This window comes from Ambystoma mexicanum, chromosome 5p (assembly GCF_040938575.1).
Source record: "Ambystoma mexicanum isolate Mex_15411 chromosome 5p, UKY_AmexF1_1, whole genome shotgun sequence".
Lineage (NCBI taxonomy): Eukaryota > Metazoa > Chordata > Amphibia > Caudata > Ambystomatidae > Ambystoma > Ambystoma mexicanum.
The window spans coordinates 799436214-799462821 of record NC_090930.1 but is presented as its reverse complement, the minus strand read 5'-3'; the positions used below and the strand labels follow the sequence as shown (position 1 = coordinate 799462821).

The 26608-nt window shown below is 44.5% G+C and overlaps 1 protein-coding gene across 7 annotated transcripts in view; it reads left to right on the top strand.

Moving 5' to 3' along the window:
• PDE1C (phosphodiesterase 1C) overlaps positions 1–26608 on the top strand; it is a 2232090-nt gene that overhangs the window by 1877782 nt on the left and 327700 nt on the right. For all 7 annotated transcript variants that reach the window (XM_069613219.1, XM_069613222.1, XM_069613221.1 and 4 more), the window contains one exon: positions 5595–5676. In XM_069613219.1, coding sequence (XP_069469320.1) covers positions 5595–5676 — 82 coding nt within the window. The remainder of the gene's footprint in view (positions 1–5594; positions 5677–26608) is intronic.

The following is a 26608-nucleotide window of genomic DNA, read 5'->3' as shown; positions in this document are numbered from 1 at the left end:
TGGCCATCTTAACAAGGACAGTGTACTGCATGTTATTTTCAGAGCACCCATTTAATTTGGTTCAGAAGGATGACGAGATTAGTTGTCTCTGACTGGATTTGAACAATGCTAGCTATCACATATATATATATATATATATATATATATATATATATATATATATATATATATATATATATATATATATGTATATATATATATATGTTTGTATTTGCATTTTTTAAACAAGAAGGCATTAATGAGTGCTTTGATCTTTGATCAGATATGCTCTTCATAGGGACAGAAAGTCTCCTTTTAGGCCTTGAATCAGCGTGGCCTGAAAATACTTGCATGTGAAACACAATCTCTGGTTTCCAATGCCTATGCAAGAAGAGAGACTGAGCTTCAGGCTTTTTTGCATTCATGAACCACTGCTCTTTTTTCTTCAAAGAAGGTTCCAATTTTCACTTAAATCAGTCTTTTTCTTTGTCGGGTTTGACACTTGTATTTCGAAAAATGGGATGGATGCTGTAACTCCAATATAAACAACACAGGATACTTGCATTAAGGGTGTTAGGAGCAGGTGACTCAATGTGATTCAAGGATCACACTATGTTAATCCCAATATTCCCGAAGATTCCCTAACTAGTATTTAGCTGGCTCCTCAGCTTCATAGTGATCTCGAATATCTAGCACCCACTTCATGTCTTAATGATACCGCAGCACTTACCCCCCTTCCCTTTGGGTTTGTATCAGGTTCAGATATTATTACCCTCTTTTCGTAGGTTGCTGTCATATTATCAGACTGTGCTATTGGAACCCAACAGCCAGTTGGGTAAATTTGGGGAACCCCTCTATGAGCCATCTTGAGGGAGCCCCGCCAGGCTCCTCAACAAAGCATGGGTCGTGCCACACCACGGACCAGTCTGGATCACCATGGATGTGCAATGCCCATGATGACCATTATGCGGCAGGGGTATGCCACACACTGCATGTTTTTTGTATCCAAACCTAAATCATTCGCCTAGTGTAGAAACCAGGGGTCAGTGCCTGTCCTTTGGCACGCACACATAACAGCCACCAGTGGCAGATGGTGAATATTTAATTGGATGGGTGTTAATATTTGCCACAAAAATGGCAGAGGGACTGAGCACACATAATGAAGGTCCTAATGTGTCTGTTTGGGTGCTGGGTAGCCCAGGGTGCAGACGTGGCATATTCTACTGGGCATCAGTTATATCCCAGTAAAACATGCCATGCCTGTCTGCCTTCTGGCCCCCAGAGCCTTGCACGCACACCTAATCACATTCATAATAACGCGATTAGGTGTGCGTGCAAAGCATTTGGGGCGCAGGGGGAAGGCATGACATTTTATACTGGGCGTTTATCATAGCCCACTAAAAAAGCTCATGTCTGCCTGCACCCTGCACCCCCAGCAACCTACACGTATATATAATGTTATTCATAATGAATATGCTTATGCTTGTTTCCAGGTGCTGGGGGATCAGGAGGAAGGCAGGCATGGCAATTATTTACTGGCCATTTATCATAGCCCAGTAAAAAAAATAAAACAAAAGTATAATAAATGTGATTATGTGTGCGTGCGAGGAGGGGGCGGGCAGACAAGGCATTTTTTCTAGGCTATGATAGATGCTCAGTTGAAAAGGTCTTGCCTGCCCCCTGCCCCCCCAGCAGCCTCGCACCTACTCATAATCACATTAATTATGAAAATTGTGATTTTTTTTATTGGATGGGTGTCAATATTTGCCACAAATATGCAAGAGCGACCGAGCACATATACTGAATGTGCTTGTGTGTGCATGTGAGGTTCTGGGGCCAAGTGTTCATTTATAGGTTCATGAATCCTGAATAATTATATATTACACACAAACAATGCTTGATACACTAGAGAAACTGATCTTAACGTCAATTCCCAGTTTATTTCTGTAGCATCACCTAAAAGAGGTAGTGGACAACTGAATGTATAATAACTATGCCCTGCAGCATCTGCAGCCTGTGTCCGAATTGGAGATGCAATGCTGCATTGGTTTATTACTGTTTGCTGCTTTCTTTTCAAATGAAGCTGTCCTGTCCCGCCTTGACATCCATATGCCCCCATTCACACTTGTGAAGGATTTTGTCATCTTTTGATCAGAGGATAGGTACCACATACTAAAAACTCAGTGTCATAGATTTTCAGCAATGTAAATACAATGTATGCATGCACATTTGCATTAGTGCTACATATGCACATGTACGGCAAAGAGGCTCCAGAAACCTGTGAAAAGCAAGCATTGGTCTGCAGGCAAACAAGAGCATCAGTGCTTTACCCAATTATACACACTCCGTTTCCAGTAAGAGCTCGAGCAAAAGCCCACCGTTAGAAGGACGGAGAGCCCAGTGGCATTAGCAACACAACTCAAATATTTAGGAAATAGTCAATGAGCTGGGTGATCAATTAAAATAAATACATACATTGAAAAACAGGGTTTATAATAAATAAATGACCCACTTTTAGGCAATAAACAGGCTGGGCATGATACAACTGTCAGAATGATTGTTGAGATTAATATCAATCTCATGGAACAGAGACCACATCCAAAATTAATTATGGGTGTCCAGGAAAATCCTGTGGGGGGCCTGCAGCTCTGTGTATGCATTCCCGCTCCTAGGCTTTTTGCTGGGGTATCATGATTAGGAGAAAATAGGTGCATAGAGACCTGAGTAAAACACCCCCCACTTCAACGTGATTGGTCACAAACACACTTGCACGATGCAGGATCATGTTAAATATCGGATGGGCTTGGGAAGCAATCTAGGTGTCTTCCATGGGGGTTGGTCCTGTTAAGGTTGGAGACTTCCTGGAAATTTCTGAAATGTTGTCCACCAGCTTGTCACCAAAGCTAGGCTGCCAACACCCCCATCCCGCCAATGGCTCCTTAATAGGATCAACCACCATGGAAGGCACCTAAATTGCTTCCCCAGCACACAGTACATGCCGATAGAGTCACTATGCATTGCAATGATGCCAATATCCACAATTTATGCCAGAATAACCTTGTAAAAAACGTGAACATGCTGGATGTGCGAAAATATATGCCAGTATTCTGACTGTAAAATACCTTCGTAATGGTGCGCACAATGTATGCCAGCACACCAATGTAAAGTACATGTACATGATCCCTCTATCTACAATATTTGGTATCATGGCCCTCTAAATCACTTTCTCATATATTCTGTACTCAATTACATACCAGTGTTGACACTGGCTGCTCATGGTAGTGCCCAACATATATGTCAGAATGTCACTGTAAAGCATATGCTCATTATGCCTTTACTCATAGTAACATCACCTGGCCCTGTCAAACTCTTGCTCATGCTTGCTGTGCCCAGATATGTCCAAGCAGTTCTTCTGTAAAATATAATGTCCTGATAGTGCTCCTAACATATGACAGTCTGCCACTGTAAGCTACATGTTTATGATGCCCCTCTCCATAATATATGCCACCATGGCCTTGTAAAGAATTTGCTCATGCTCGCTGTGTCAGAATATATAACAGATACCAATCTAAAACAAGTGCATGATTGCACACACAGTATATACCAAAATGCAACTGTAAAATAAAGTTCATGATGCCTATACCCATAATATATGTTAGTAGAGCCCTGCAAAAACTCTGGACATGCCCAAATATGTACTGGTATTATCACTATAAAACACGTTCATTATGATCCCCACAATATATGGCAGTATTCTAGGGACTAACATTAATACAGTCACTACCCCCCCCCTCTCTCTCTCTCTCTCTCTCTCTCTCTCACACACATACACACTCAAACACACACCCACACATAACGCACACACAGCAGTCCGGAGCATGTGTAGGGCCTCGCTGGGTTACCTATTGGGTGGCATGTGGCACTCACGGTTCAGGTCAAGCAGCAGGGGGTGCATCAGGACACAGAGGAGGAACCCAAGTGGCGTGGCATCAACACCTTCCCCCACCTTGCACTTTGGACACCATTGCTAGACCAGTTGTGTAAGAGATACGTGCTGTAGAGGTTATCTGGCAGTGAGCATACACTACTGCTGCCTGCGATGGACCTTTCATGGAAGTGTATTTTCAGAGGCAGGAAATCTGGCACTGCTTGAAGTCTGCTAATAGATTAATCTTTTCGGTGTAAGATCAGCCATCTGGAAGAAACAGCTTATATCGAACTGCTGTTGTTAAAATACATATATATACAAAATAATAACCGTAAATGTATTGTTTTTCTATTTTCTTTACCCGTGATCCTACTCAATGTGTTTAGTGCTCAAATACCCTCAGCCTATCTGTGCTTTATGAGGCTGTGAATGTGTGCGTGAGGTTGTACGTGTTCGCGTGACATTTTACCTGCCCATATGACACAGTTTTAAAATATGGTTGGTGGATGTGGGAATTGATCATATAATTTGGTATATGATAACTAAACCAGAGTTTATGGTGATGAGCATGGGTCTTTGAAGGTGCTCCAGGTGCTGACTATAAGCCTATGATGGCTAAACCAGGAATATGGAAGGTATCTCCCACAAAGGGTGGATGTATATTTTCACAATAATAGAGCAGTTTGTGGGTTTTACTGGAAGGAAATGGCCCAAGCTCAAGCTAACAGGCCCGCCCAAAAAAAGGATCTTCGACAGTAGGTAAGGGCTGTCAATTAAGCTGTCAGTTAGAACCTTGCCATAACATCTTGGATTCTATTGGTTGCTTTTGTTTGAGGAAAACAGGTTTGGTTTGGACTGCACAGAGCTTTTTCCTCAAAGAATCCCTTCAACCAAGATGACTGCCAGGAAAATCGGAATGGCAGCTCTCAGAAGAGTCTTTTTTCTATGTTTTTGGTGATAGGCAGGTGAATATTGCAACGCCGATTGCGACTAGTATAAGAAGAGTGAAGTAAGTGGCAATGCTTGTCCTTTTTAAACTTTTAAAACTTTAGCAAGGAGAGTGGGGGAGAACAGCGGGAGCCAGCCGGAGCAGCTAAAAGAATTAGGCCTTGTACCGTTGGATTCCACCTGTGTTCTGCACAAACTGATGGGTTGATTTCCACCACCCAGGTGGTAATGGAATTTATAAATAATGAGCCATGTTCTTTTTGAGACCAGCCTTCTACATCATAGAAATGGAAGACTGTGGCAGCCATCTTCCATTTCTATGACTGTCTCTGCTTTAAAACGCACACACGCTGCTGGTCCTTTTTTAAAAGGAAATGTTATTAGCACGTTGTGGATCACCTGCGGGGCTGCTCGTAGCAATAATGGCCACGGTGGTGGTCTGGATTGGCCGGTAACAACACCGGGGACCAGGATTAAGGCTCTTGGTTCACTCAGGTATATAACCTTTGCTCCGTGTAGCTAACTGCGACCCAGCTCACTGCCGTTGATACTGTTGATTACATATGGACAATTGTACAGTAATCGGTCCCATTTATTGTGAAAGATCCATCGGCATGGAAGAATGAAAGATATGCACTTTAAAGTGTTGAGTCCATGCACACATTCACCTATTCTTCTAAGGCAGGAACATGTGTACTAAACCTTTCACATCTGATCAGAGCTTGACTGTATTTTTCAGGGTGACAAAGAAGCTGAACTGGGTCTTCCATTTTCTCCACTGTGTGACCGCAACTCCACCATGGTTGCTCAGTCTCAAATAGGTAAGTGGTTTCAAACACCTGTGTATAGGCGCGTTACAAATGCCATATCATATCATATCAGAACTTTCACTGGTGTTTACAGCCGAGGGAAAAGGACAGGTGTCATGGGGCAGCAGGTACAAATACTGCAGGACAGGTGGCATGATGTTTATTGTTCATTTAGCTCCTCTGATGCAAGACATACAAGGATCGAGGCACACAATTGCTGCAGACTGCATCTTGGCTGGAATTTCGTCAGTAGCTGATGCATGTAGGCTCAGTCGTGTGCATCCCAAAGCTTCTAGTTGTGTTTCCCCTATCATATATGCGGGTGTGCGAGTTTGCAAGTCCAAGAATGCTACGACCCTAGATATCCTTCACTGATATTTCATGAAAAATGGTTTGGCTATTTGTGAGACGTTTGGATGCAAATGTGCCAAAAGCAGGTGTTGATAAAACACAGTGGCCCTTACTCACAAAACGTTTTTTTTAATAGAAACATCCATCCAATTGAAAAACGCTTTGTGAATCGGGCCTACAGGGAAAAAAAAGCATGGCGCCCGTATAGTGTGATCCGTTTCTCCCATGTCGGCTTGCGCAATAGCATGTCACATTATTTTCCAGAAGGCTTCACTCAACCCAACAGCACCTCGTGGGTGTTTTGTTGCATACACGCTATGGACTCGTCTGAGAAAACCGGGTGCACTGTCTCAAAGATGTTAAATTATGTGTCATACAATCAACTGCAATTCGAATGATAATAATGTTCGTCAAGTTTACATTCTATCATGTCGAATACTTGATTCTATGTTAGTCAACGTATGCTTTTGCTTGTGTGCCAAAACACCACTTTCTAAACCAATTTTTATAGTAAAATGTGGGGGAAGAACACTGCCCCCTCATGTACCAGCCAGCCTCTTTCTATTCGCCTAAGCCCAACAGCCCATCTATCTGTTAGCAGTAACACATCTGGTAAACAAATCAGTAAAACATCTATCTTTTTGCTCACTACCAATTTGGTGAGTACAGAATCATTTGAACTTCAACTGAAAACCTTAGGAAATTCCTTTAACAGGTTAAGCATTTTATTTGATAGACAAATCTTAACACGAAACAAACTATATTGCACCAAAGGTCTTTACATGATGCCCACCTGGAATTCCTCTGCGTGCTGTGGGTCAAATTCACAAAGATTTGCACTGAGGACATGAGAAATGTTGAGAGCCATATTATATCATTACAGATCACTCAAGAAGTGATGCCATAATAGCAGAACTCGCCTCATTGATTATCAAGAGAGCCATGTATTCTGAAATGCCCGTCCGTGACAGCAACATGCACCTCTTCCATGAGCGTGACTGGGGGTGTGCAATAAAGCCGAACGCGGAAGACACTGACACACGAGTGCTCCAAATAATGGCATCGTTTCTTCACATTGCTTAAAGAATGGGCACACAATTAGAGGTGCATGTTAGGCTGCGGGCAGGTTGGGGTTTACCAGTTCTCCACCAATGCAAGGGTATGACGAGTGTGATCCAGTTAAGAGGGGGGAATGGTGAGTGCATGAACTCCAAGGGAAGTCTTATGGTTGCATATAGGAGAAGCTTGTAGAGGTCTTTCCTCCGTGAGAACGTTTGTATGTGCTCTGTTTGCATCTAGATATGGTTGATATGGGTGTGAGGTGAAGGTACTGGTGCACGGTTGGAGGGGGTCCAACAAGATTTGCCTCCCCTCCCCCCAATATCTGTAGTGTACTGTGGTTGTTTGTTTGTTTGTTAGTTTATTATTTGTAATGCGCAAACGTACCCGAGGGTATCAGGGCGCAACATTTTCAGGAATATGCGAAGCTTAGTTACAATAGTCATAGAATGTACAGAAAGGCAGGAAGGTACACCAAAATTAAATACAAGTCAACAAAGAGTTACATATATGAAATATACATATAGACCAGTATGCGCACGTGGTTACAGTCTGTGCGGGTTGCTTAAGTATCTTAGACAGCCTACGTTTTGAGCCAAGAAACTACCTTAGATCAGAAATTCTGGTAGGGTAGGTCCGCTCTGAGATTTGGCGGCAATGAGTTCCACAGTTTGGCTGCTTTCACTGGGAAGCTATTGCCCCTTAAGGTGGCTCGTTTGAAGTTGGGGACTGTAAGGCAGTCTTTGTAAGCAGTTCTGGTGGGTCTCAGGGAGGGTTGTCTGTGGAATCTATTCATAAGGTAAGTAGGGGCAGCGTTATTTAAGGATTTGTGGGTGAGTGATGCAGTTTTTAAGAGAATTTTGTCGTTGATGGATAGCCAGTTATTCTGTTCGCTAAGTCCTGAGATGTGCTCTCTTCTGGAGATGCCCAAGGCCGCTCTGAGGGCATTATTCTGGAGAGTTTGTAGTTTGCTAGTGGTAGCCTTTGATGATCCGAGATAAAGGGCATTGCAGTAGTCAAGGCGGGATAGAATAAGGGCTCTAGCGAGGGTAAGGCAGCTAGTATCAGACAGAAATGGTTTAGCTGTGCGGATTAATTTACACGTATATGCCGTGGAGGAGGCCAAGGAGCTCACCTGTCTTCTGAAGGAGAGGTTAGAGTCCAGGTAAAAGCCCAGAGTTTTGACCTCTTGTCCAACCTTAATGTTGTTCCCATCGATCATGAAAGAGTTATAGGTAGGGCCGAGTTTCTTTAGACTGGATGTGGTGCCTAGAATGATGAGTTCAGTTTTATCATCATTCAGGCATAGTCCATGTAGGGCCATCCATGCCTGGATGATGATGTACACCCTATTTAGCAAGGCCAAATCCTTTCCATAATCTCCAGAAAGCGGAAGGAGGATCTGGGTATCATCTGCATAGTTAGTGTAGGTGATACCGAGATGATCCAGATCATCGAAAAGGGGCTTGGTAAATATGTTGTATAAAGTGGGGGAGACACAGGAACCTTGTGGGACACCACAAGTGATGGGTATGGGGTCTGCCGCCGCTGTAGGTGAGAAGACCCTCATGGTTCTACCATTAAGAAAAGAGGTAATCCAGGTGATAGCCTCGGCCGAGAATTGAGCTGATGTGTGGAGGTGTGTGCATAGGACAGAGTGATCAACCAAATCGAAGGCTGCAGACAGATCGAGGAGGAGAAGTAGGGCAACTTGGCCGTTGTCTCTGAGCGTATCGATCTGAGCCTTCAAGTCAATGAGGGCAGTTTCGGTTCCATGTTGAGGGCGGAACCCTGATTGTCTGGAACCCAGTAGACAGTGTTCTTCCAAGTGCTTCTGAATTTGTACATAAGCAACCTTGTCCAGGAATTTTAGTAGGAAGGGGACAGTCGTTATGGGTCTGTAGTTTGTAGGCGTGGCTGGGTCGAGTGTGGGTTTTTTTAATAGTGGAAGTACCCAGGATTTTTTCAGATTAGTGGGGATAGAGCCAGAGGTGAAGTAGGCATTAATCAGTTTTGTGATGAAGGGAGGGAGGTCACGGGCAGCATCTTTAATGAGCTGTGCTGGGCATAGGTCTCCCTGACAGTTGGACGGTTTCAGAGACAGGATGATTTTTTCTACTTCGAGAATCGTGACTTTGGAAAAGTTAAAGCGAGGGAGATCTGTGTGTGTGGGCGTGTCTGGTGTTTTAGAGGGAAGAGTGCCAATGAGGGACACTTTTTTGCAGGCTATTTTGCTTTGGAGGGTTGCAATTTTGTTGGCTAGGGCACTTTGAATTTCTGAGCACCAGTTTTTATCTTTAGTGCAAGTGTCGAGAGGTACTGTAGGGGTTTCAACTTCTTTAAGGATGGAGAAGAGTTCCTTCATGTTTGATTTTGCTTGGGATATGCGAGAGTCAAAGGAGGTTCGTTTAGCCAGGTAGATTTCTTTTTTGTAGAGTGTGGCTAGTTTGGAGAGTTTGAGTTTATTCGCATCTGAGGGGGATTTTTTCCAAGTGGCCTCACAATTCCTTTTTTGCTGCCTTAAATTTTTAAGGAATGGGGTGTACCATTTGTTGAGATGCGTCTTTGGTTTGCTAGGTCTCATTTTGAGGGGGGCAATTAGGTCCAGCGAGGTGGCCATGGTCTTGTTATATTCTTCAACCAAGGTTTCAGGGTCTAGGTTGTCTGGGAGTGAGTTGAGTGTAGGGAGTAAGTACGGGATAAGTCTTTCAGCTGTCATATTCTTCTTGTTTCTTGTGAGGGTGGGCGGGGCCCTGATAGTGGGTGGGGGTGGGGGTCTGTCAGTAGAGAGCAGGAACGAAACCAGGTGGTGGTCAGTCCAGGCTAGGGGTGATGTGTTAGTAATGTTCGCTAGGCAGTTGTGATCGGCCACCCAATCGAGTGTTCTACCTTTGTCATGTGTAGGTGCCATACTTCTTTGCGTGAAACCTAGTTCCGAAAGAGTATTGATTATGGTGCTGGTGGAATGGTCTTCAGGATCATTGTAGCCCAAGTTGAAGTCACCCAGGGTGAGGACTTGGGTGGAACTGGTGAGGTTGGTGGAGAGGATGGTACTGATATCTTCATCGAAGGTACCAATGGGGCCTGGCGGGCGGTAGATCAGGTGGATGTTGAGAGTTTGGGTGTTGGTCAGTGGGAGTTTGACTGAGAGTATTTCACATGATGGGACGGTAGTGGGTGTTGCTAGTTTCATGATAAGACTACATTTATGGATAATGGCAACACCTCCTCCTCTGGAATTAGGACGATCTTGTCTCAGGATGGAATAATTATCTGGGACTGCCAACATGAGCATGGGGCCTGCTGCTGGGTGCAACCAGGTCTCAGTAATGGCAAGGATGTCAAGGTCTTCATTGAGGATTAGATCAGCAATTTCATTGGCGTGAGCTACTAACGATCTGGCATTGATCAGAGCTCCCTTTATTTTAGGGCTGGTTGTGATTTTGGTGGAAGTAATGTGGCACTTGTCTTGTGTGGACTCAGGAATAACCTGAGTAGGGGAACTGAGTGAGGGTTTAAGGTTGGAATTTTGGGGCGAGTTAAATTTTTTAGTGGAGGACCTCGGTAGGGTTTTAGCATTCTGTAAGGTGGGCAGTGAGCGGGCTAAGGGCTCGTAAATTTTGGCTAGTCTGGCTCTAAGTCCTAGGTTCCTATTGATGGTAGAGCGAGGGAGACTGGCCCGTTGCAGTGGTTGTGGGTAGTTTATATCTAGGTATGAAGACTTGGTGTTGGACGTGGCTGAGTCTCGCGCGTTAGGTGGCAGAGGAGCCATACTAGGCCGTAATGCGGTATTGATGAGGATCAAGGTGCAGGCAAGCAAGTGGGTGGTTGATATACACATGCTCGGTGGTAGGGCGAAAGTGTTTGGTATTTAGGCGTTGATTTAGTTGACGCCGGTTAGACCGATCAGTGTTAATGTGATGCCTGGTTAGGATAGCACAGATAGGCTAAGTTTCATTGGGGTGACACCTAGATAAGACTGAGTGGGTTAGCTTTGAAGAATTGAGGTACTTCGCTTAGGATAGGAAAGTGTAGCTACGATGCACTAGTAGTGTCCTTATTTGAGATAAGGCAGTGTAGCTAGAGGCAGTAGGTAACACCTAGATTAGCATTGGGCAGTGTGGCAGGGATGCGCTGGTGACACTTGGATTTGCGATAATACAGTAAGGCTAAAGGCCGTGAGTAACAACACAATTTGGTGTCAGGTAGAGTGTCTAGAATGCACTGGTAGCACCTGTATTAGGTAGAGCAATAGGGCTGGAGGCAGGCAGTGAGGGACACCTAGATTTGACATTAGACAGAGTAACTAGAATGCACTAATAAGAATACACTGGTAGCATCTAAGTTAGATAAAGCAAAAATAGCTGGAGGCAACAGGTGATACCTAAATTTGACATTAGACAGAATAACTAGAATGCACTGACTAGAATGCACTGGTAACGCCTAAATTAGATAGAACAGTGTGGCTGTAGGCAATGAGTGACACCTAGATTTAACATTAGGCAGAGTAACTAACATGCGCTAACAAGAATACACTGGTAGCATCTAAATTAGATGAAGCAAAAATAGCTAGAGGCAGTGAGTGGCACCTAGACATCGAGCAAAATGACTGGCATGCATTAGTGACATCTAGATTTGAGATAGGGCAGTTAGTCTAAAAGCATTGGCCCTGGAGCATTCTATAAAATTGTGCATTGTGTCACATGCCCTCCATCAAAGACTGGCAGGCAGCATCAACATAAGTCATGGGATTTGATAGAGGGCAGGTTAATAGCAGGCTTGTGTAGGCTAACTCTGGTCACTAGTGATTATAGTTATATTAGCAGGCGGTGCGTTTATGCTCATGGAGAGTAAAATGCAGGCACAAATGTTATGATTGGGAGGTACACAGATGATGGGAGGTACACAGATGATAAGGTGTCTACAGAGTGATCCAAGTGACACGGTCCACAATTGCACAGGTGTAAGAAGTAGCAGATCGTGCGTGAGGCAACGAGTGTGCAGCATGGCCTGGTGAACATAAAAGATATATAATAGAGCAGTATAGGCAAGTGTTATTTGTAGTCAGTTAGAAGGTTGTCTATGCACATGTAGTAATGGAGACACACAGAGTGGTGCAGTGAGCATATGCGTCATGCATGATGCTGTAGCTGGTGTCAAGTTTGTGGGGCTAGAAACAGCGTATCTGTAGCTCTTGTCACAGCGATCTTGAATCAGGCGCCAGCAGGATAGTGCAGGAGCACAGAGTGAAAAGAGTAACAGAAGGCTCGTAAGCAGTCAAAGAGGCGGAGTGAATAGCTTCACTGTGGTAGACACTGAAAATTAACAATGATGCTGGCGCATAGGTGCAAACAGTATTTATTTATTTATTTATTTATTTTAATTTGTATAGCGCGCAAGCAGCCCAGGGGCATTGAGGCGCTGTTACTTGCATGAGCTTAGTTACAGGCATGGTATCAGTAAGAGGCATATTACAGATAGGAACAAGCAAGGTTATCATTACAGCTTATGCGGTTGGTCAATACAACTTAAGCAGTGGGTCCTATGGTTGGTATTATGCTGCTGCGAGGGACCTTATGAGAAGAGGGTGGTTTTCAGTGCTTTGCGGAAGGCTAGGAGGGAGGGCTCACTGCGGATGGTGGGAGGTAGGGCATTCCAGTGAGTGGGTGCGAGATAGGGGAAGCTGGATCCACCTGCTCTGGATCTTTTTACTAGTGGCACAGAGAGCATGTTGGTGTAGGGTGATCTTGTTGGTCTTGTAGAGGCGACGGAGTGGATTCTTTGTGAGAGGTAATCGGGGGCAGTGAGATGGATGCATTTGTGTGTCAGTGTGAGCGCTTTGAAAATTATTCTCTCCTTTATTGGGAGCCAGTGGGCTAGTTTTCTGGCTTCCGAGATGTGGTCCCTTTTGGCAATACCTTGGGCTGCTCGGAGAGCACTATTCTGGATGACTTGTAGCCTCTCCAAGTTTCTTTTTGAGGTTCCTAGGAAGAGTATGTTGCAGTAGTCTAGCCTGGAGCCGGTGATGGCTCTGGCTATGTTTGTGCAGTTCTCTTTGGAGAGGAAAGGCCTGACTGCGTTGATCAGTAGTGGAGGTAAATTTCAAATAGGCATTCCTTGCGAAAGGAGGTAGTATTACCTTGATAAGGGCGGGTGCAGGAGCCAGGGGGGCTGGCAGACGGCAACCACGGCAAAACAGGCTCAAAACAGGAGCTGGCCTTGCCTCCCATGGGCCTTGGAAGGAGTGGGCCGGCTCTGCCTGCCGGCAGCCAATGAGGTTGGATATGGGCCCGGCAGCCAATCAGCTCGTCGCAGGGGCCCGGATTAGGTGGATGGTGCTGAATACAAACTGCGATCAGCCATCTTGGAAAGTTGGGTACCTCGTGTACCTTGATGGCGGCGATGGGCTCTAAAAAGCCTTTTGGGAAAATAAACGCTTTTATTTTCGTTTTGCAGCGTTCAGGAACAAAGCGTGCTCGTCGGATGAGAAATGGGGGCTTTGCATATCATTTTTGCATGGTCGAGCGGAGGACATCAGCGCTTACCATGATTTCAGGACAGCAGGGCTGGGCAGCAGGTGTGCTTCGTGGGTCCACTGCTCCTGCAGGGACATGACCTGGAGCTCCTGCTCGACAGGTGGGAGATAGGGACTGCTGGCAGGCTCAAAACAGGAGCTGGCCTTGCCTCCCGTGGGCCTTGGAGGGAGTGGGCCGGCTCTGCCTGCCGGCAGCCTATGAGGTTGGATATGGGCCCGGCAGCCAATCAGCTCGTCGCAGGGGCCCGGATTAGGTGGATGGTGCTGAATACAAACTGCGATCAGCCATCTTGGAAAGTTGGGTACCTCGTGTACCTTGATGGCGGCGATGGGCTCTAAAAAGCCTTTTGGGAAAATAAACGCTTTTATTTTCGTTTTGCAGCGTTCAGGAACAAAGCGTGCTCGTCGGATGAGAAATGAGGGCTTTGCATATCATTTTTGCATGGTCGAGCGGAGGACATCAGTGCTTACCATAATTTCAGGACAGCAGGTGTGCTTCGTGGGTCCACTGCTCCTGCAGGGACATGACCTGGAGCTCCTGCTCGACAGGTGGGAGATAGGGACTGTTGTGGACATAGAAGATTAATCAACTGACAACGCAAATGTCCAAATGTCTTTGCTACATAACACAACTGCTAAGCAATTAGGTTGAACTGTAGCAATGTTTTGGATAAACAAAGGAAAAGAAGGAATCAGGCTTTCTAGGGGGTCGTAGTTTGTCTGGACTTCTTTCTCCCTTAGCCTCTTCCAACTGATGGCCAAGGCCACTCACATTTTTTGAAGGATGAGCATTCTAGCACGTCATTCTGTTCTCTTCTGGGTGGGTGCTTGGCTGTCTTTGACGCTGTCAGGATGTTGTGGTTCTCTTGATGCTAAGCAGGGATAGCCACCCTTGGTAGATTGGATCATCTGCTCACAGGCCAGGCTGCAGACATGAGGCTCTGTTTGCTTTTTAGAACTAAACTGAATGAGTTTATCACCCCAAACTACATTGTTGTCAATCACCTACCCTGCCACAGCTCTTCCAGCATCTGGATCTCAACCACTACACTGGTGTAATTCGTTCATAGACCAGATTGCACTCCAGGTGGGAAAGCATTGTTGGCGCCCCTCCCTCCCAACCCAATAAAGGATGACAGAAATTGTGGGGGATACCATTATAGTGCCTAGATTACATGACACTCCTTGTAGAGCACGAGCAGGATAGATAATGTACTCTTTGGTCCATTGGTCAGTGCTTGCAGATGGCATGCGTTACACTAGCGGCTTGCTCGCTGGTCAAGCTATATGTAAGTGAAATAAGAGGGCCAGGCTGGGAATGGGGAGGCCGGTCTAGCTCGGTAGAATATTGCATACCTCAAAGGACAATAATGAATGTAGGTGTCTAGCTCGGTAGAATATTGCATACCTCAAAGGACAATAATGGATGTAGGTGTCTAGCTCGGTAGAATATTGCATGCCTCAAAGGACAATAATGAATGAAGTGTCTAGCTCGGTAGAATATTGCATACCTCAAAGGACAATAATGGATGTAGGTGTCTAGCTCGGTAGAATATTGCATGCCTCAAAGGACAATAATGAATGTAGGTGTCTAGCTCGGTAGAATATTGCATACCTCAAAGGACAATAATGAATGTAGGTTGTTTGTGTCACTGCTAGTGGTACGTGCTGATGTATGTTTATGTGTCTGCCTCTGCTTCAGGATTCAAGCACGACTTTGCTTTATGGTACTAAAACAGTGCTTTCAATCCTGCAAGTTAATTTTGGCATTCTGAATAACCCCAGGGACATAAACCTACCTACTGGCTACTCCTGCTTTAAATGTTTAGCTCATTTGGTTTGGGTACAGGGGCACAGGAAGAGTTTGTCAGGTGAGGGGGATGAAGTAGAATGGGAGGGGGAGTGGGTGGCAGCCTGCCAGGACCGGATAACCAATGTCCAACACGACACAGGTTTAAGATCTACGCACAAAACGTCTGCCCTACCTGAGGCTTAATTTGCTGTGCGATCACAGCAATGCAACCAACGTTTGGAATGGAATCCCAGTGCCAGTGGCAGTACAGAATACACTCTGTCATAATTTATGTTCTTATGGAGGCAAGGATAGTGGGGTACAACCGAAATCCTGTTCCCAATCAAATAACACTGTATAGTGTATTTTGTGAACAGATTCCCACCAGCTCAGCTAGGATCTGTCAACCTACGGTGATAAACTATTTTAAGGTTAGCAGAGGATCCATGCCACAAAGGACACCGCGACCCAGTGCTGTGTTTTCATTTCACCATCACCTGTATTTGTGGAGTTGACTTCTTGATTCACTTCATTGAATGCATTGGACTAAAGTAAAAGTAAACAGAGACATGGTGCTTCAGTACATGGAGTCATCTGCTAATCATATAGTAGCTTAATCATCCATTCCTTATTACTCTCCTCATCACCTGACATAAAAGCATTAACACAGGCAGAAGAGAAGAAAAGGAATGAATGAAATGCTAAAAATACTGACGTGATATGTGCAGCACCTGGTCAGTTAGTTTAGCCTGTATCTAGAAACATAACACACATTCTGCTAGCAAGGGAGGAAGAAGGATTTATATTCAAGGGGAATGGTGAATCGGGCATATGCTATATGAAAGCATAACACAATCTGAGCTAAATAGAGAGATGAGGGCAGACCTTCAAGTACCCGACCCTTCCTTCACCCAGTCAATAACGGCCCATGAATTAACAAATATCTATATGGCACTGAACTGTGAAACCTGACACTATGGAACAAAGGGCAAACATCTAAACACTTTTAAAGACCACTGTGAGAAAGTAGTGAGATGAGTAATTCTGTTAGCAGTGAGAAGACTAACATACCTCAAATAAACGAAGGGTATTACAAATCAAAGGTTTCTTGGTGCACTGAAAGTCCCCTGTACAAATGTACTTACTGTCTGACTGGACTATCTCGGGCATGAAATAACTAACTAGTGCGGGTTGGCAGATGTCAATCATGGCTTTCCATAGGGTGCATCTGTGCGAGTACCGATATGAGAAGTGGTAGACACCAGTAAAAACACCAGATAGGAAAACAGATAGGAGCTACATACAGTGAACTTTCTCTAATAATTAGAATAGGGCTGGAGCCTGTTCTCTGCATGCTCGAATCTAGCTGGGTCAAACAGGTAGCATAGAAATAACATCAACACAATTGCCAATTTGATCTCACACACATACGCAAAAACTGTGCCCATTGATAGTCGAACTCCGATCACCAAAATGAAAAGTCTTAATTCAGGATAACTAAATGAGACTGTCTGCATGTTGTTTTCAAGTACCACTGCTGAAAGCACAGATATCAATGGGACGGTCAATGTCAGCAGTCAGAGGCAGACTACATCAATATAAAAAGGCGCAGGACAATACATACAGAATCCTAAATGTAATCACATCTAGAAAGAATAACTCCTGCTGGACATTTCTCAATAAGACCATGGCTGGCCAAATCTATGTTAGTGTGGTCTCTTGAAAAATGATCTGGCTATATTTGTGGCTGTCTTCCTCATCCCTGGATTCTGGCTGCCACTGTTTTTGCATTGACTGTGGACTTTTGGATGGACATTGTCCAGGATGTACAGTTTCCCCATGATTACCCATGTTTCTACAATGCATAGGACTCTTGCCCACCGTTCATTATTTCCTGAATAAATGCCATTAAATATATTTGGGGGGTCCACATGCGAGACAGGTGTTTGGAAAATGAACGTATACATCTAGGTCTGGAAATAACTTTCAGAGACATTGTAGAAAAGTGAGAAAGGAAACTTCAACATCAAAGTAGTACAGCACAAATCTTCCCATAAAGCTATAAACACAGTGCTTCAATAAAAAATCTACGAGGATATATCTGCAATGGCTACTTAATGATCACATTATTTTATTTAAAACATCACTGACCAATGGCTTTACAAATCCCTGCCACCTCTAAAATGAGCATTCACACATTGATTCACTTTAAAATCTCAAAATGTCAGCTTACCTTTCATGGTGGCCAACTCATTACCCAACCAAAGGACAAGTTGACAAACCATTCCAAGTAAAACACATTTTACCCACTGAATGTCCTTACATTTATGGGGTCCCAAATGACTTGGCAGTGGCACCTAGGTCCTTCTACCAAAGGGTAGAGCCACTAGCTATTTTTGCAATCCTGTCTGCAAAAAGTGAAAGCATTGAGACAAAGGATAGCTGTCTATAGGAACTGTCTGAAACCTGCGCTTTCATAGATCGTCTACTACTCAAGCCCATTACTGTCTTGGCACACAGCTTCTCCCTCAATGGAGATTGGCCTCCTCCTGAGTCCTGCCCTGCCATGAGCTGCTGCTCCTGGGCCTGGGTGGCTTGGTCTTGATCCAGCCATGCCTGACAATGTCGATTCATCTCTGCAGAGCCTCTGGCCCCGAATGTCCGGCTGTGCTGACTGAACAGCCAAGCCAAGCCAGGCCCATCAATCATACCCCCTGACTTCAGTATGTGCTGAGGATGGGGCACGTGTGGTCAGGCCGGCCCGGGGAACTGATGAGCAACAAATGTGGTTGTTCATTTACCTTGCCATGCCCACTGCCACTGCTAACAGCAGCAGGCAGCATGCAGTGCTCTCTGACTGAGTCTGATTTGTTTGTACTGTACTAACTTAACTCTAGTAGAATCAAAGTAAATGATGCAGCATCAACATCAAGCATGACGCAAATATTGGATCCTTTCGGAAAAATCGTACTGGTGCCCCCTAGAGGCTGACATGTCAGGCAACCACCTACAAAGTCTTAAGCAAAGACCTGCCCTGATTGCTCCTTATCTTTGATCACTTCCTCTGCCTTTGCTAATCCTCCTCGTGGTGGTGTCTGATCTTCTCCTCCTTGCCTCCTTTTCTTCGACTCATGCCTCCTTCATTTCTTCCTTCCCAGTGAGTTGCTACTCTTTGCTCCTCTCCTCCACCCCTCTTGGCTTTTCAATCCTTAGATTAATCTCTGGACTTATTATTGCTACTGATTCTCTTCTTTACATTTTTACCACCATCTCCTTGATGTTTTCTTCACTAATCACCACCCTCTGATTCTTCGCTATTGCCGCAGCACCCACATCTTTTTACTCTGATCCACCTCTATCCATTCAGTTTTTCTTTCCTCCTTCTCTAGGCCACTCCTCTCCCCCTCCTTCAACTCCTAGATACACCTCTTATCCTCCCTCACCTCTTTTCCTTTGATCGTTCTCGCATCCACATCCTGATAATTTTTCTCCCTATCCTTTTATGTCCTATCCCTCGCTCTTATACTCCATCATCTTCTTAACCCTAGTTCCTCACTTTATCACCTTATAGGTCCTCTCAACTTCCACCACTTCCTCTCCTGTGCTCTATTTCTCTGCCACCTGCTATGTGCCTCTAGCCTTCATGTCACACAATGGCACATGCTCCTGTTTGGTACAAATCCACTTCCTACCGCCCAGAATTTCCAAAACCTATGGCTTTTTATACAGAACGGCAGAGCCGCCCAATGATACTCTAATTGTGTAATTACACTAAGTTGGAGTTATGTGTCATGAAAGCCTCAGGACTGGTTAACTCCCAATTGGACTATGGAATCTCCAGCTGTCCTCAAATCATCTGTGCACAGCAATACAGGTGTGCAACCTAAGGTGCCAATATGGGAGGCCACCATTTTGATTTTTTCGGATCCATGTCCACAGATCGGGCCACATTGCAGAGGCTTTTAGTTCTGATTGTAAGCAGCAAATTGGGGTCTGCTTCCTCTCACTAAGCTGCTTTCTGCACGTTTCAGCAAGGCAGGATTGCAGCCATCTTTTGGGAGAGGTGCAGTCATAAAGTATTAACTCTTCTAGAAAACAGATTTTGAATCCACATGTTCCTCATTGTAGAGAAATGTCACAGCAGGCTCACAGACAGATGCAGGAATCGCTATGTTGATCCAAGGTAGTCGTTGATTTGCCAAAGTCAGCTCACTTTTGGTGTGACATGTAGCAGGGATGGAGGGCATTTTAGGAAGGGCTTTGATTGGTTTATAAAAAAAACACATGTCTCAGTATGGGAAACAGCAACCTCCTCGTTCCAACTTGGGGTCTTCACATTACCTGGAAAAAGGAATACCCTTGCCCAGATGGCAGTTTAGAACTCTTAAGGTGGATGTCACCTTTTCATTGTGGGTCCAGTGTGTATACGTTTCGTCTCAGCTCTCCCAGGGTGCCAGGGGAAACTGAGGAGAAGCAGTAGGGGCTTTGTACAACTATGGGGCGGGACCACCATAACATGACTTCTGTGCAGTAGGGTCCTTATTATCCCCCTCCATTTATATCTTGGTTGTGAATAACGTAATACCTCCTTCACCTTGTGTCTAAGGGCAGGCAATATCCTCAGGGCAGTGTGGGCTGATAACAGTAGCAACGGAAACAGCAATAGTACACATACCCCACAATAAAAGAATGTCGAATCAAGTTTTTTTTTTTTAAATAGCCTTTTAATGAAAAAATAAAAATGCAAATAACTAAACTAAAAACACAAGCAAATATCCACCACTGTAAAGAAACACAGAACATGCAAGATGTTGAAGGATAGCGCTCTGGGTAGATAAGCCGGGTTATTCAGGCACTCAACTGTCACATTGTAGATGTTCAAGAAGGTGTCTTGTAAGAAAATGACAGCACAGGGGTCTTAAATCATTGTGGTCGCAAATATGGGCATATTCAAAGTACTTTGTTTCGTTGTCTTGGGTGCTCAATAGATTTGAGCCAGGGTTCTTTTATGTGGTTAAGCCACAATCGAGACAGTTCCAGGTGGGTTGCTCAAGCTGCGAGTTGGCATAGAAATGATACTCTGTGTGGATCAAGTAGGTGCTCGATTTAGTGCAAAAATGGTGCAAGTCAAAGGGCCTAAACAGATTCAGGTCAGTGGTCCATACTGGGTGAAATGGTGTTTCAGCTTGGCTGAGTCAGCGGGTGAATGATCTCTTCCAGCAGATCCGTTAAGTGGTTGCGTCAGATCGAGATGAGTTTCCGTTGGGTCCATGCGTTGCTCTTGATGCTGCAATTCAGATGCTTCCACAGCAGTGAGCCAGCAGTCGAGTTGAGGTTGCAGTGCTTTTCATCTTTGGGAGATTGTGTCAAAGTGGCACGAAGAAGCAGGTAAGCAGCTTGAAGCATGTGAAGTGCCAAACGCAGAACAATGGGTGCCATTTCAGCTTGAAAAGAATGAAGAATGGATGAAGCAAGTGGAAGGCAGCTTGAGGCCGTGAAACAGGATTCCAGTTTCTCTTGGACCTCTACATTGCTGGGAGTTCCAATTTAAGAAGTCCATGACAAGGTGAGTCCTTCTGGTGCCCTCTCACTGCGTAAACGTTGGCTGGCACCTGCAGGGGTTTCTTCGCCTCCACTGACAGGTTCCTTGTCCCAATGCAGCCACAGTACGGACTTGATTCAAAAGCAGTCACCTTCACTCTTCTCTTGGGATAGTTATGGAACAGCTCTCCTCTGCTTTGGATGCCTTATGTCTTCACCTCCCTGGAAGAAGACATTCCAATAGAGTACATACCCAACAGAGGCTAAGATGAATGCTTCTTGTTCTTGTGGCGGTCCAGAGATGAATCAATGAATGAAGGGGTCCCCTCTCCTTTTAAAGGGAAATTGCTACAGGGAATTGGTTGAAAGCAAGCCTATTTTAATGGGGTTCGGTTCCCATTGTTGTAACAAATGTCTTTTGCCATATGACATTACACCCAGTGTATGTTGTTTGTGGGAAATGGAGGGGACAGGAAATGAAAATGAAGAGAACTCTAACAGAAAGCAAAAGGGTTGGGCACTTCTCCAGACCTGTCTTCCCTCTATGGCCCCTCTAAACCTGCCCCCTTCCCATACATGCCCACCTCAAAAGGATTTCAGTGATCAGCACCGCGTTGTGAGCACTGCTTTGTTATGTCATTGCTGCTTCAGAAGCACTGGTCCAGGGGACCTTCTGGAGAGGTTTCTATGCACTGGGGGGAAAGTGTTACCCTACATGCTGGAGAAACAAAGTGGCAGCATCCTGGCGATTGTTCCACATGGCAGCTGGAGAGCCTGTCTGCCTAAACTCCAATATACATCAGTCCTGTCATAGTTAAGCCCTGCTCACAGAGCTGACACTAGGGTGGCATCTAATTGTGGTGGCTTAATAATTGTGTGATTCAAGTAGTCGTGAATAGAACAAAGTTGAGTAAGGACATGGGGGTCTTGCTGCTGAAGACCAAATAAACACACTCCTAACTACAACCACTGCCTTTGAGTAGTAGTATAGTGCTAGAGTTAATCGTTTTGGCACATATTTGACAACGTACTGTATACTGCAATATTGTTTTAATTAGATTGCAGTGGATGTTTCAAATACATGTAATTTGAGTCAAAAGATACACCAGCCAATGTACATATAGAGGTTTAGTAACCAGTTTGTGGGGTACACATGCTAAATATATGTAGTATCAATTTGTTGCTTCTATGTCCACTAAGGTGTCCTTGGGAAGGAAACCAGCGGATTTAGTGATATGATAGCACATTTATCGGGGAACAATTTGTCAGAACAATGTGGGGTTGAACAAAGACAACACACAAAATACAGAGAGTCAACACAACAGTGTTTCGGCCAGGATGCGAGCTAAGTGCGCTCTTGTGGGAGTGCCCCTCCCTATCCAGGGAAACCAATCAAAAAATCCAGGGAATCCAATTAAAAAAATCACACACCCAGAGCGTTCACCTGAGATATTTTACCACATCCGTACCATTTTCGGCGTGCAGCAAAATGAAGAGGAAATCCTTGAAAATGTGGTATAAAACGACAAGTGCAAATTGGTGATGCTCTGGGAAGCTCAGAATTAGCCCTTCCCTCCTGCAATTCCCTGTGAATCATGTGTTATCCATTAACTTGGCTCAGAACATCCTTTGGTAAGAGCAAGGCTGGAAATACATTCCACTCATGATGCAATGTAAAGCATAGGACGCTGGGAATTCCTGGGTTCCTGTGCCTTACACAGCAGCATGCAGCGAATGCACAGTGATCACCACCATGCCTGCATGCACACAATCATACTGATCACTAATGGCGGCCTGATGTAAAACCATGGGGAGCCCCATTACACGTGATTCTTACAGACTGCTCATCCTCTTTGGTAACACAAACGGGAGGGGAGAATTCACAGGAACCCCACCCTCTCCACCTGTGTCGAAATTTGTGGCAGGTGGAGACCGTGGCAGGCTCGGAGTGGATTTCAATCTCCGTGTCCTGCTCTGTGGAAGGAATCTTTTCCAACACGGATATGGAAAAACTTGTGGTGAGTTTGTGACCCCGTGCTACTCCCTCATCTGTGCCATTAGGGGTGTGGAAGAAAATTGGCCACATAATGATGACGACTTATTAACGAACTAACTCAGACGTTCATAGTCGCAGCTCTTCTCCGTAATAGGATAACACCAGTTCAGCAACTACCGCTCACTACTTGACAGGTTCACGCATTAACAGCCCTCTGAGGAAATTAGAGCAATCTAATTATCTCCCGTTTCCACCCAAAAAAGCAGACACAAAATGATTAATCAAAAAAGCCTACAGAATTCATTTTAGCTTCCATTAGGATTTCATCATGGATTGCAACTCAGTACAGGCAGGGCCATTAAGAAGAAGAGATGTAGATGTAATCCTTTTGACGTGAATTTAGAACATCCCAATATTATTTGATTTACGGTCTCGAAGGAAGGAGAGCAGTCCTTGCTTTGGGAGATTGCCTCATTCCCCATTTGCTGCGAGGATTGGTCATTCACTGGTGGTTTCGCTCAGGAGACGCAAAGAAATAAAGTTAAATAGCGCATGACTCCAAATCTACAGGACGATTAGCCGATATGGGTTACTCGCCAAGGTTTCACAATCTCTTTTGCAATTTTTTTCAGACACAACTTCCTGTTGGTATTTGGTGCGGATTTGAAGGTGAACAATCATTACTCGTTCCAATGCGCCATTTGGTTCACAATTATAGAGATACACCGTATGGAATAGGATCATATAGAGTCCTTGATTAGATGTTGCATAGTGGCCATGCCCGAATAATAGAAATTATAAATGTCATAACATATTGCAAAAATGTGGATTGTCTTGGCCTTTGCAAAAAATATATCAGGCCTATATGAGATGTATCGTCCTCTGAGCCAAACTCTCTGACATCTAAATGACGTTCAAGGAACTGAACACAAACTCACATAACATCAGGTTCTGGTGCATATTGTAGTTTGCATCGAATGTGTGTGTTATTAAGTGTGTGTTTTTGTGTGGAACGCAGTAGGTGCCCTTTTTTTATTTGCATTACTTTTATTAACGCTCATGTCACCTTATTCTCAAAGTAGACCTGCACATTTCAGAAGGGCAGCTCTGCCAGAGCCATTGTTGGTGTAGGGTGTGCATTTCAAAGTAATAGTTCATTCAATGGCCAGTCACTGTGAGGTGCAAACAAGCAAAACAAAGTGTCCCTGTTTGAGGGACAGAAACCTAAGTGAGACAGCAGATGTTCCTATTTCTGCTGGTCAACTTAAAAAACCCAGAATGGACGACAAGGTCACGAAAGGCCCTAACATACAATGCACATCTCCCTGCTCCTCTTCTAAACAGACAACATGGCAATGTCTCTGTTTTCTGAGTATTTTGAAGCACATCCCATTTTGGGATGCGGGAGGCACTTTGAAACACACAGAAATGCCCCCTAATTTGTGCAAATGGGCAAAGAGGGTAAAGGAGTTAATTTGAAGGTCTGCACCTTTTTCAGGGAAAATGATAAGATGCTCTTGCACATCTCAGCTACTGCACCGTTTTTTTTGAGAATGTTCCCCAATGTTTTGAACGTCTCTGGTAATAACGGCAAGTTCATTTCCTTCATGAATTTGTCGAAATGTGCATTTTCCAATATAGAAAAATGGCAGCTGACCCTGGCCAGTGCAGCCCATTAAATATCATGCCCTAAAGAATAGACTGGAAGGCTCAGTAAGGCTTTGACTTTAGGAATCATGTTTAAAGGCATTAAGGATTGTTACGGTTGGACAGCATTACATCAGAAAAAGATCAACACGTTAAATATGTAGAAGAACTGTGTGAAATGAATGCGAAAACGCCAGTTGTATTGTATTAGTCATTTATATAGCGCCCTTTCCCCATTTATATGGCCTTAGTGCGCTTTGTGGTTGGAACGCCCTCGGTGACCGCAATCCATGTGCAGGAGGTTCTAAGAATTTAAATTAAAAGATGCTTGTGTGCATTTGTGCCGGGTTAGAACATAGGTGGGCTGGGCTCCAATAAGCAGCCCGGAGATCAGGCACGTGGTTGGGTTCTATTGGTGGTTTATGATAGAGTTGTAGTGCTGGAGATTCGATGTGTAGCTGTATACTAATGGCAGGGGTGTTGAGGTACGTCAGGGGTTTCAGTGTGGAACAGTTCCCCATCACACAAATCTTTACTAATGCCCTGTTTTAGTGATTTGGTTCTAGCACAGCATTAAATTATGAGAATAGTCAAATATGAATGCCTCTGCTATTTTGGTAATGGACAGAAGAAACATATATTGCTGTAAATCCAACATGTTTTTGTGACAAATAGACTTCTGCAGGAGTACATATAGGAGTAGAGGCTAAAACATCCACTCAGCACTCACATTTCTACAGACCAACAGTCAACACCATCATAAAGGCAAAACAGGAGCAGCCAAGAGATATACCTCCTTCTGTTTTTGTGGTAACATGGCCAAAGGAAGGCTACACTCTTAAGAGAGGCGTGAATATGGTTCAGTATCAACTCAAACAACGAAGTATAACAGTCCAATATAAAGGAATGTCTAATCAAGGTTCTATAGAAATATATACACTTTAATTGAGCACAAACTGTGCAATAATAACTAACTAGCAAAACACTACACAAAACCCACCCCTGAGGTAAGAACACAGAAAAAACAAAGATAGTACATATCGCACTATCAGCAATGAACCAGGAGGGTAAGGCAAGCAAATGAAACCATTTTCTTGAAAAGGTATATGTACTTGTAGCAAAAAAAGGGCTCACAGTGACCTCACCAATCTCTAGTGCCCAAAATGGACCAAGGAGGCAGTTAGCAGTCAATAGTACCTTGTTTGCACTCTTGGTGGTCAGCACTGCTGAAACCAGAATTCTTGGCACTGTGTGAAGATCAGGAGAGAGCAAATGGGCACAATGGAGGGTCCTGCTGGTTCGAATGCCTGGAAAAGTTCTCGAAACATTTTTCAAGCAATTAAACTATGAAAAACACTTGAATCTCGGTTGTCTTGGCTTTCAGGGATCTGTGAGTCCCACTCCAGGGGCTTAGGGACAAAAGTAGTCATTTTCTTGTGCTCCCAAACATGGAGAAGCTGGCACAGAACTACAGGGGTCTTTCAACACTGTATGCTTCTGACTACTGCTGTGGCTGGCAGAGAGGCAGGTCCTGTTCATGCAGCAGATCACCGCCAATGGTCCCTGGGGATGGTTAGGGGACAGAGATGATCTCTGCCTTTGAACACCTGCCTTGACCTCACAACTGGAGGACTTTTGAAAGGACTGCTCTCTCAGCAGGGTCCAGTAAAATCTTGTGATGATCCAACAATGCTTCAAGATGTTTCTCAATTTGATTCAAAGAAAAGGTGGGAGTCATATTCTTATATGGGCAAAAGTACCCAGGTTATTGGACCTAGCCTGCATTAGGGGTGACATCCCTGCTCTTGAAAGCTGTGGACATTGACTTTATGATGTTGCACCTAAAGTGCTTTGCTCCAGAGGAAGTGGAGGGGACATAAAAGAAAAAGGGTGTCAGAAAGTACCAAGCCAGCAGAACCCTCCCAAAACTGTTCAGATCCCTGTCTGGCTACCCTAGCTCCTCCATTTCCCTTCACAATAGGATCAAAGGCTTTTAGAAATGCAATACCCTGTCGTGAGGCCT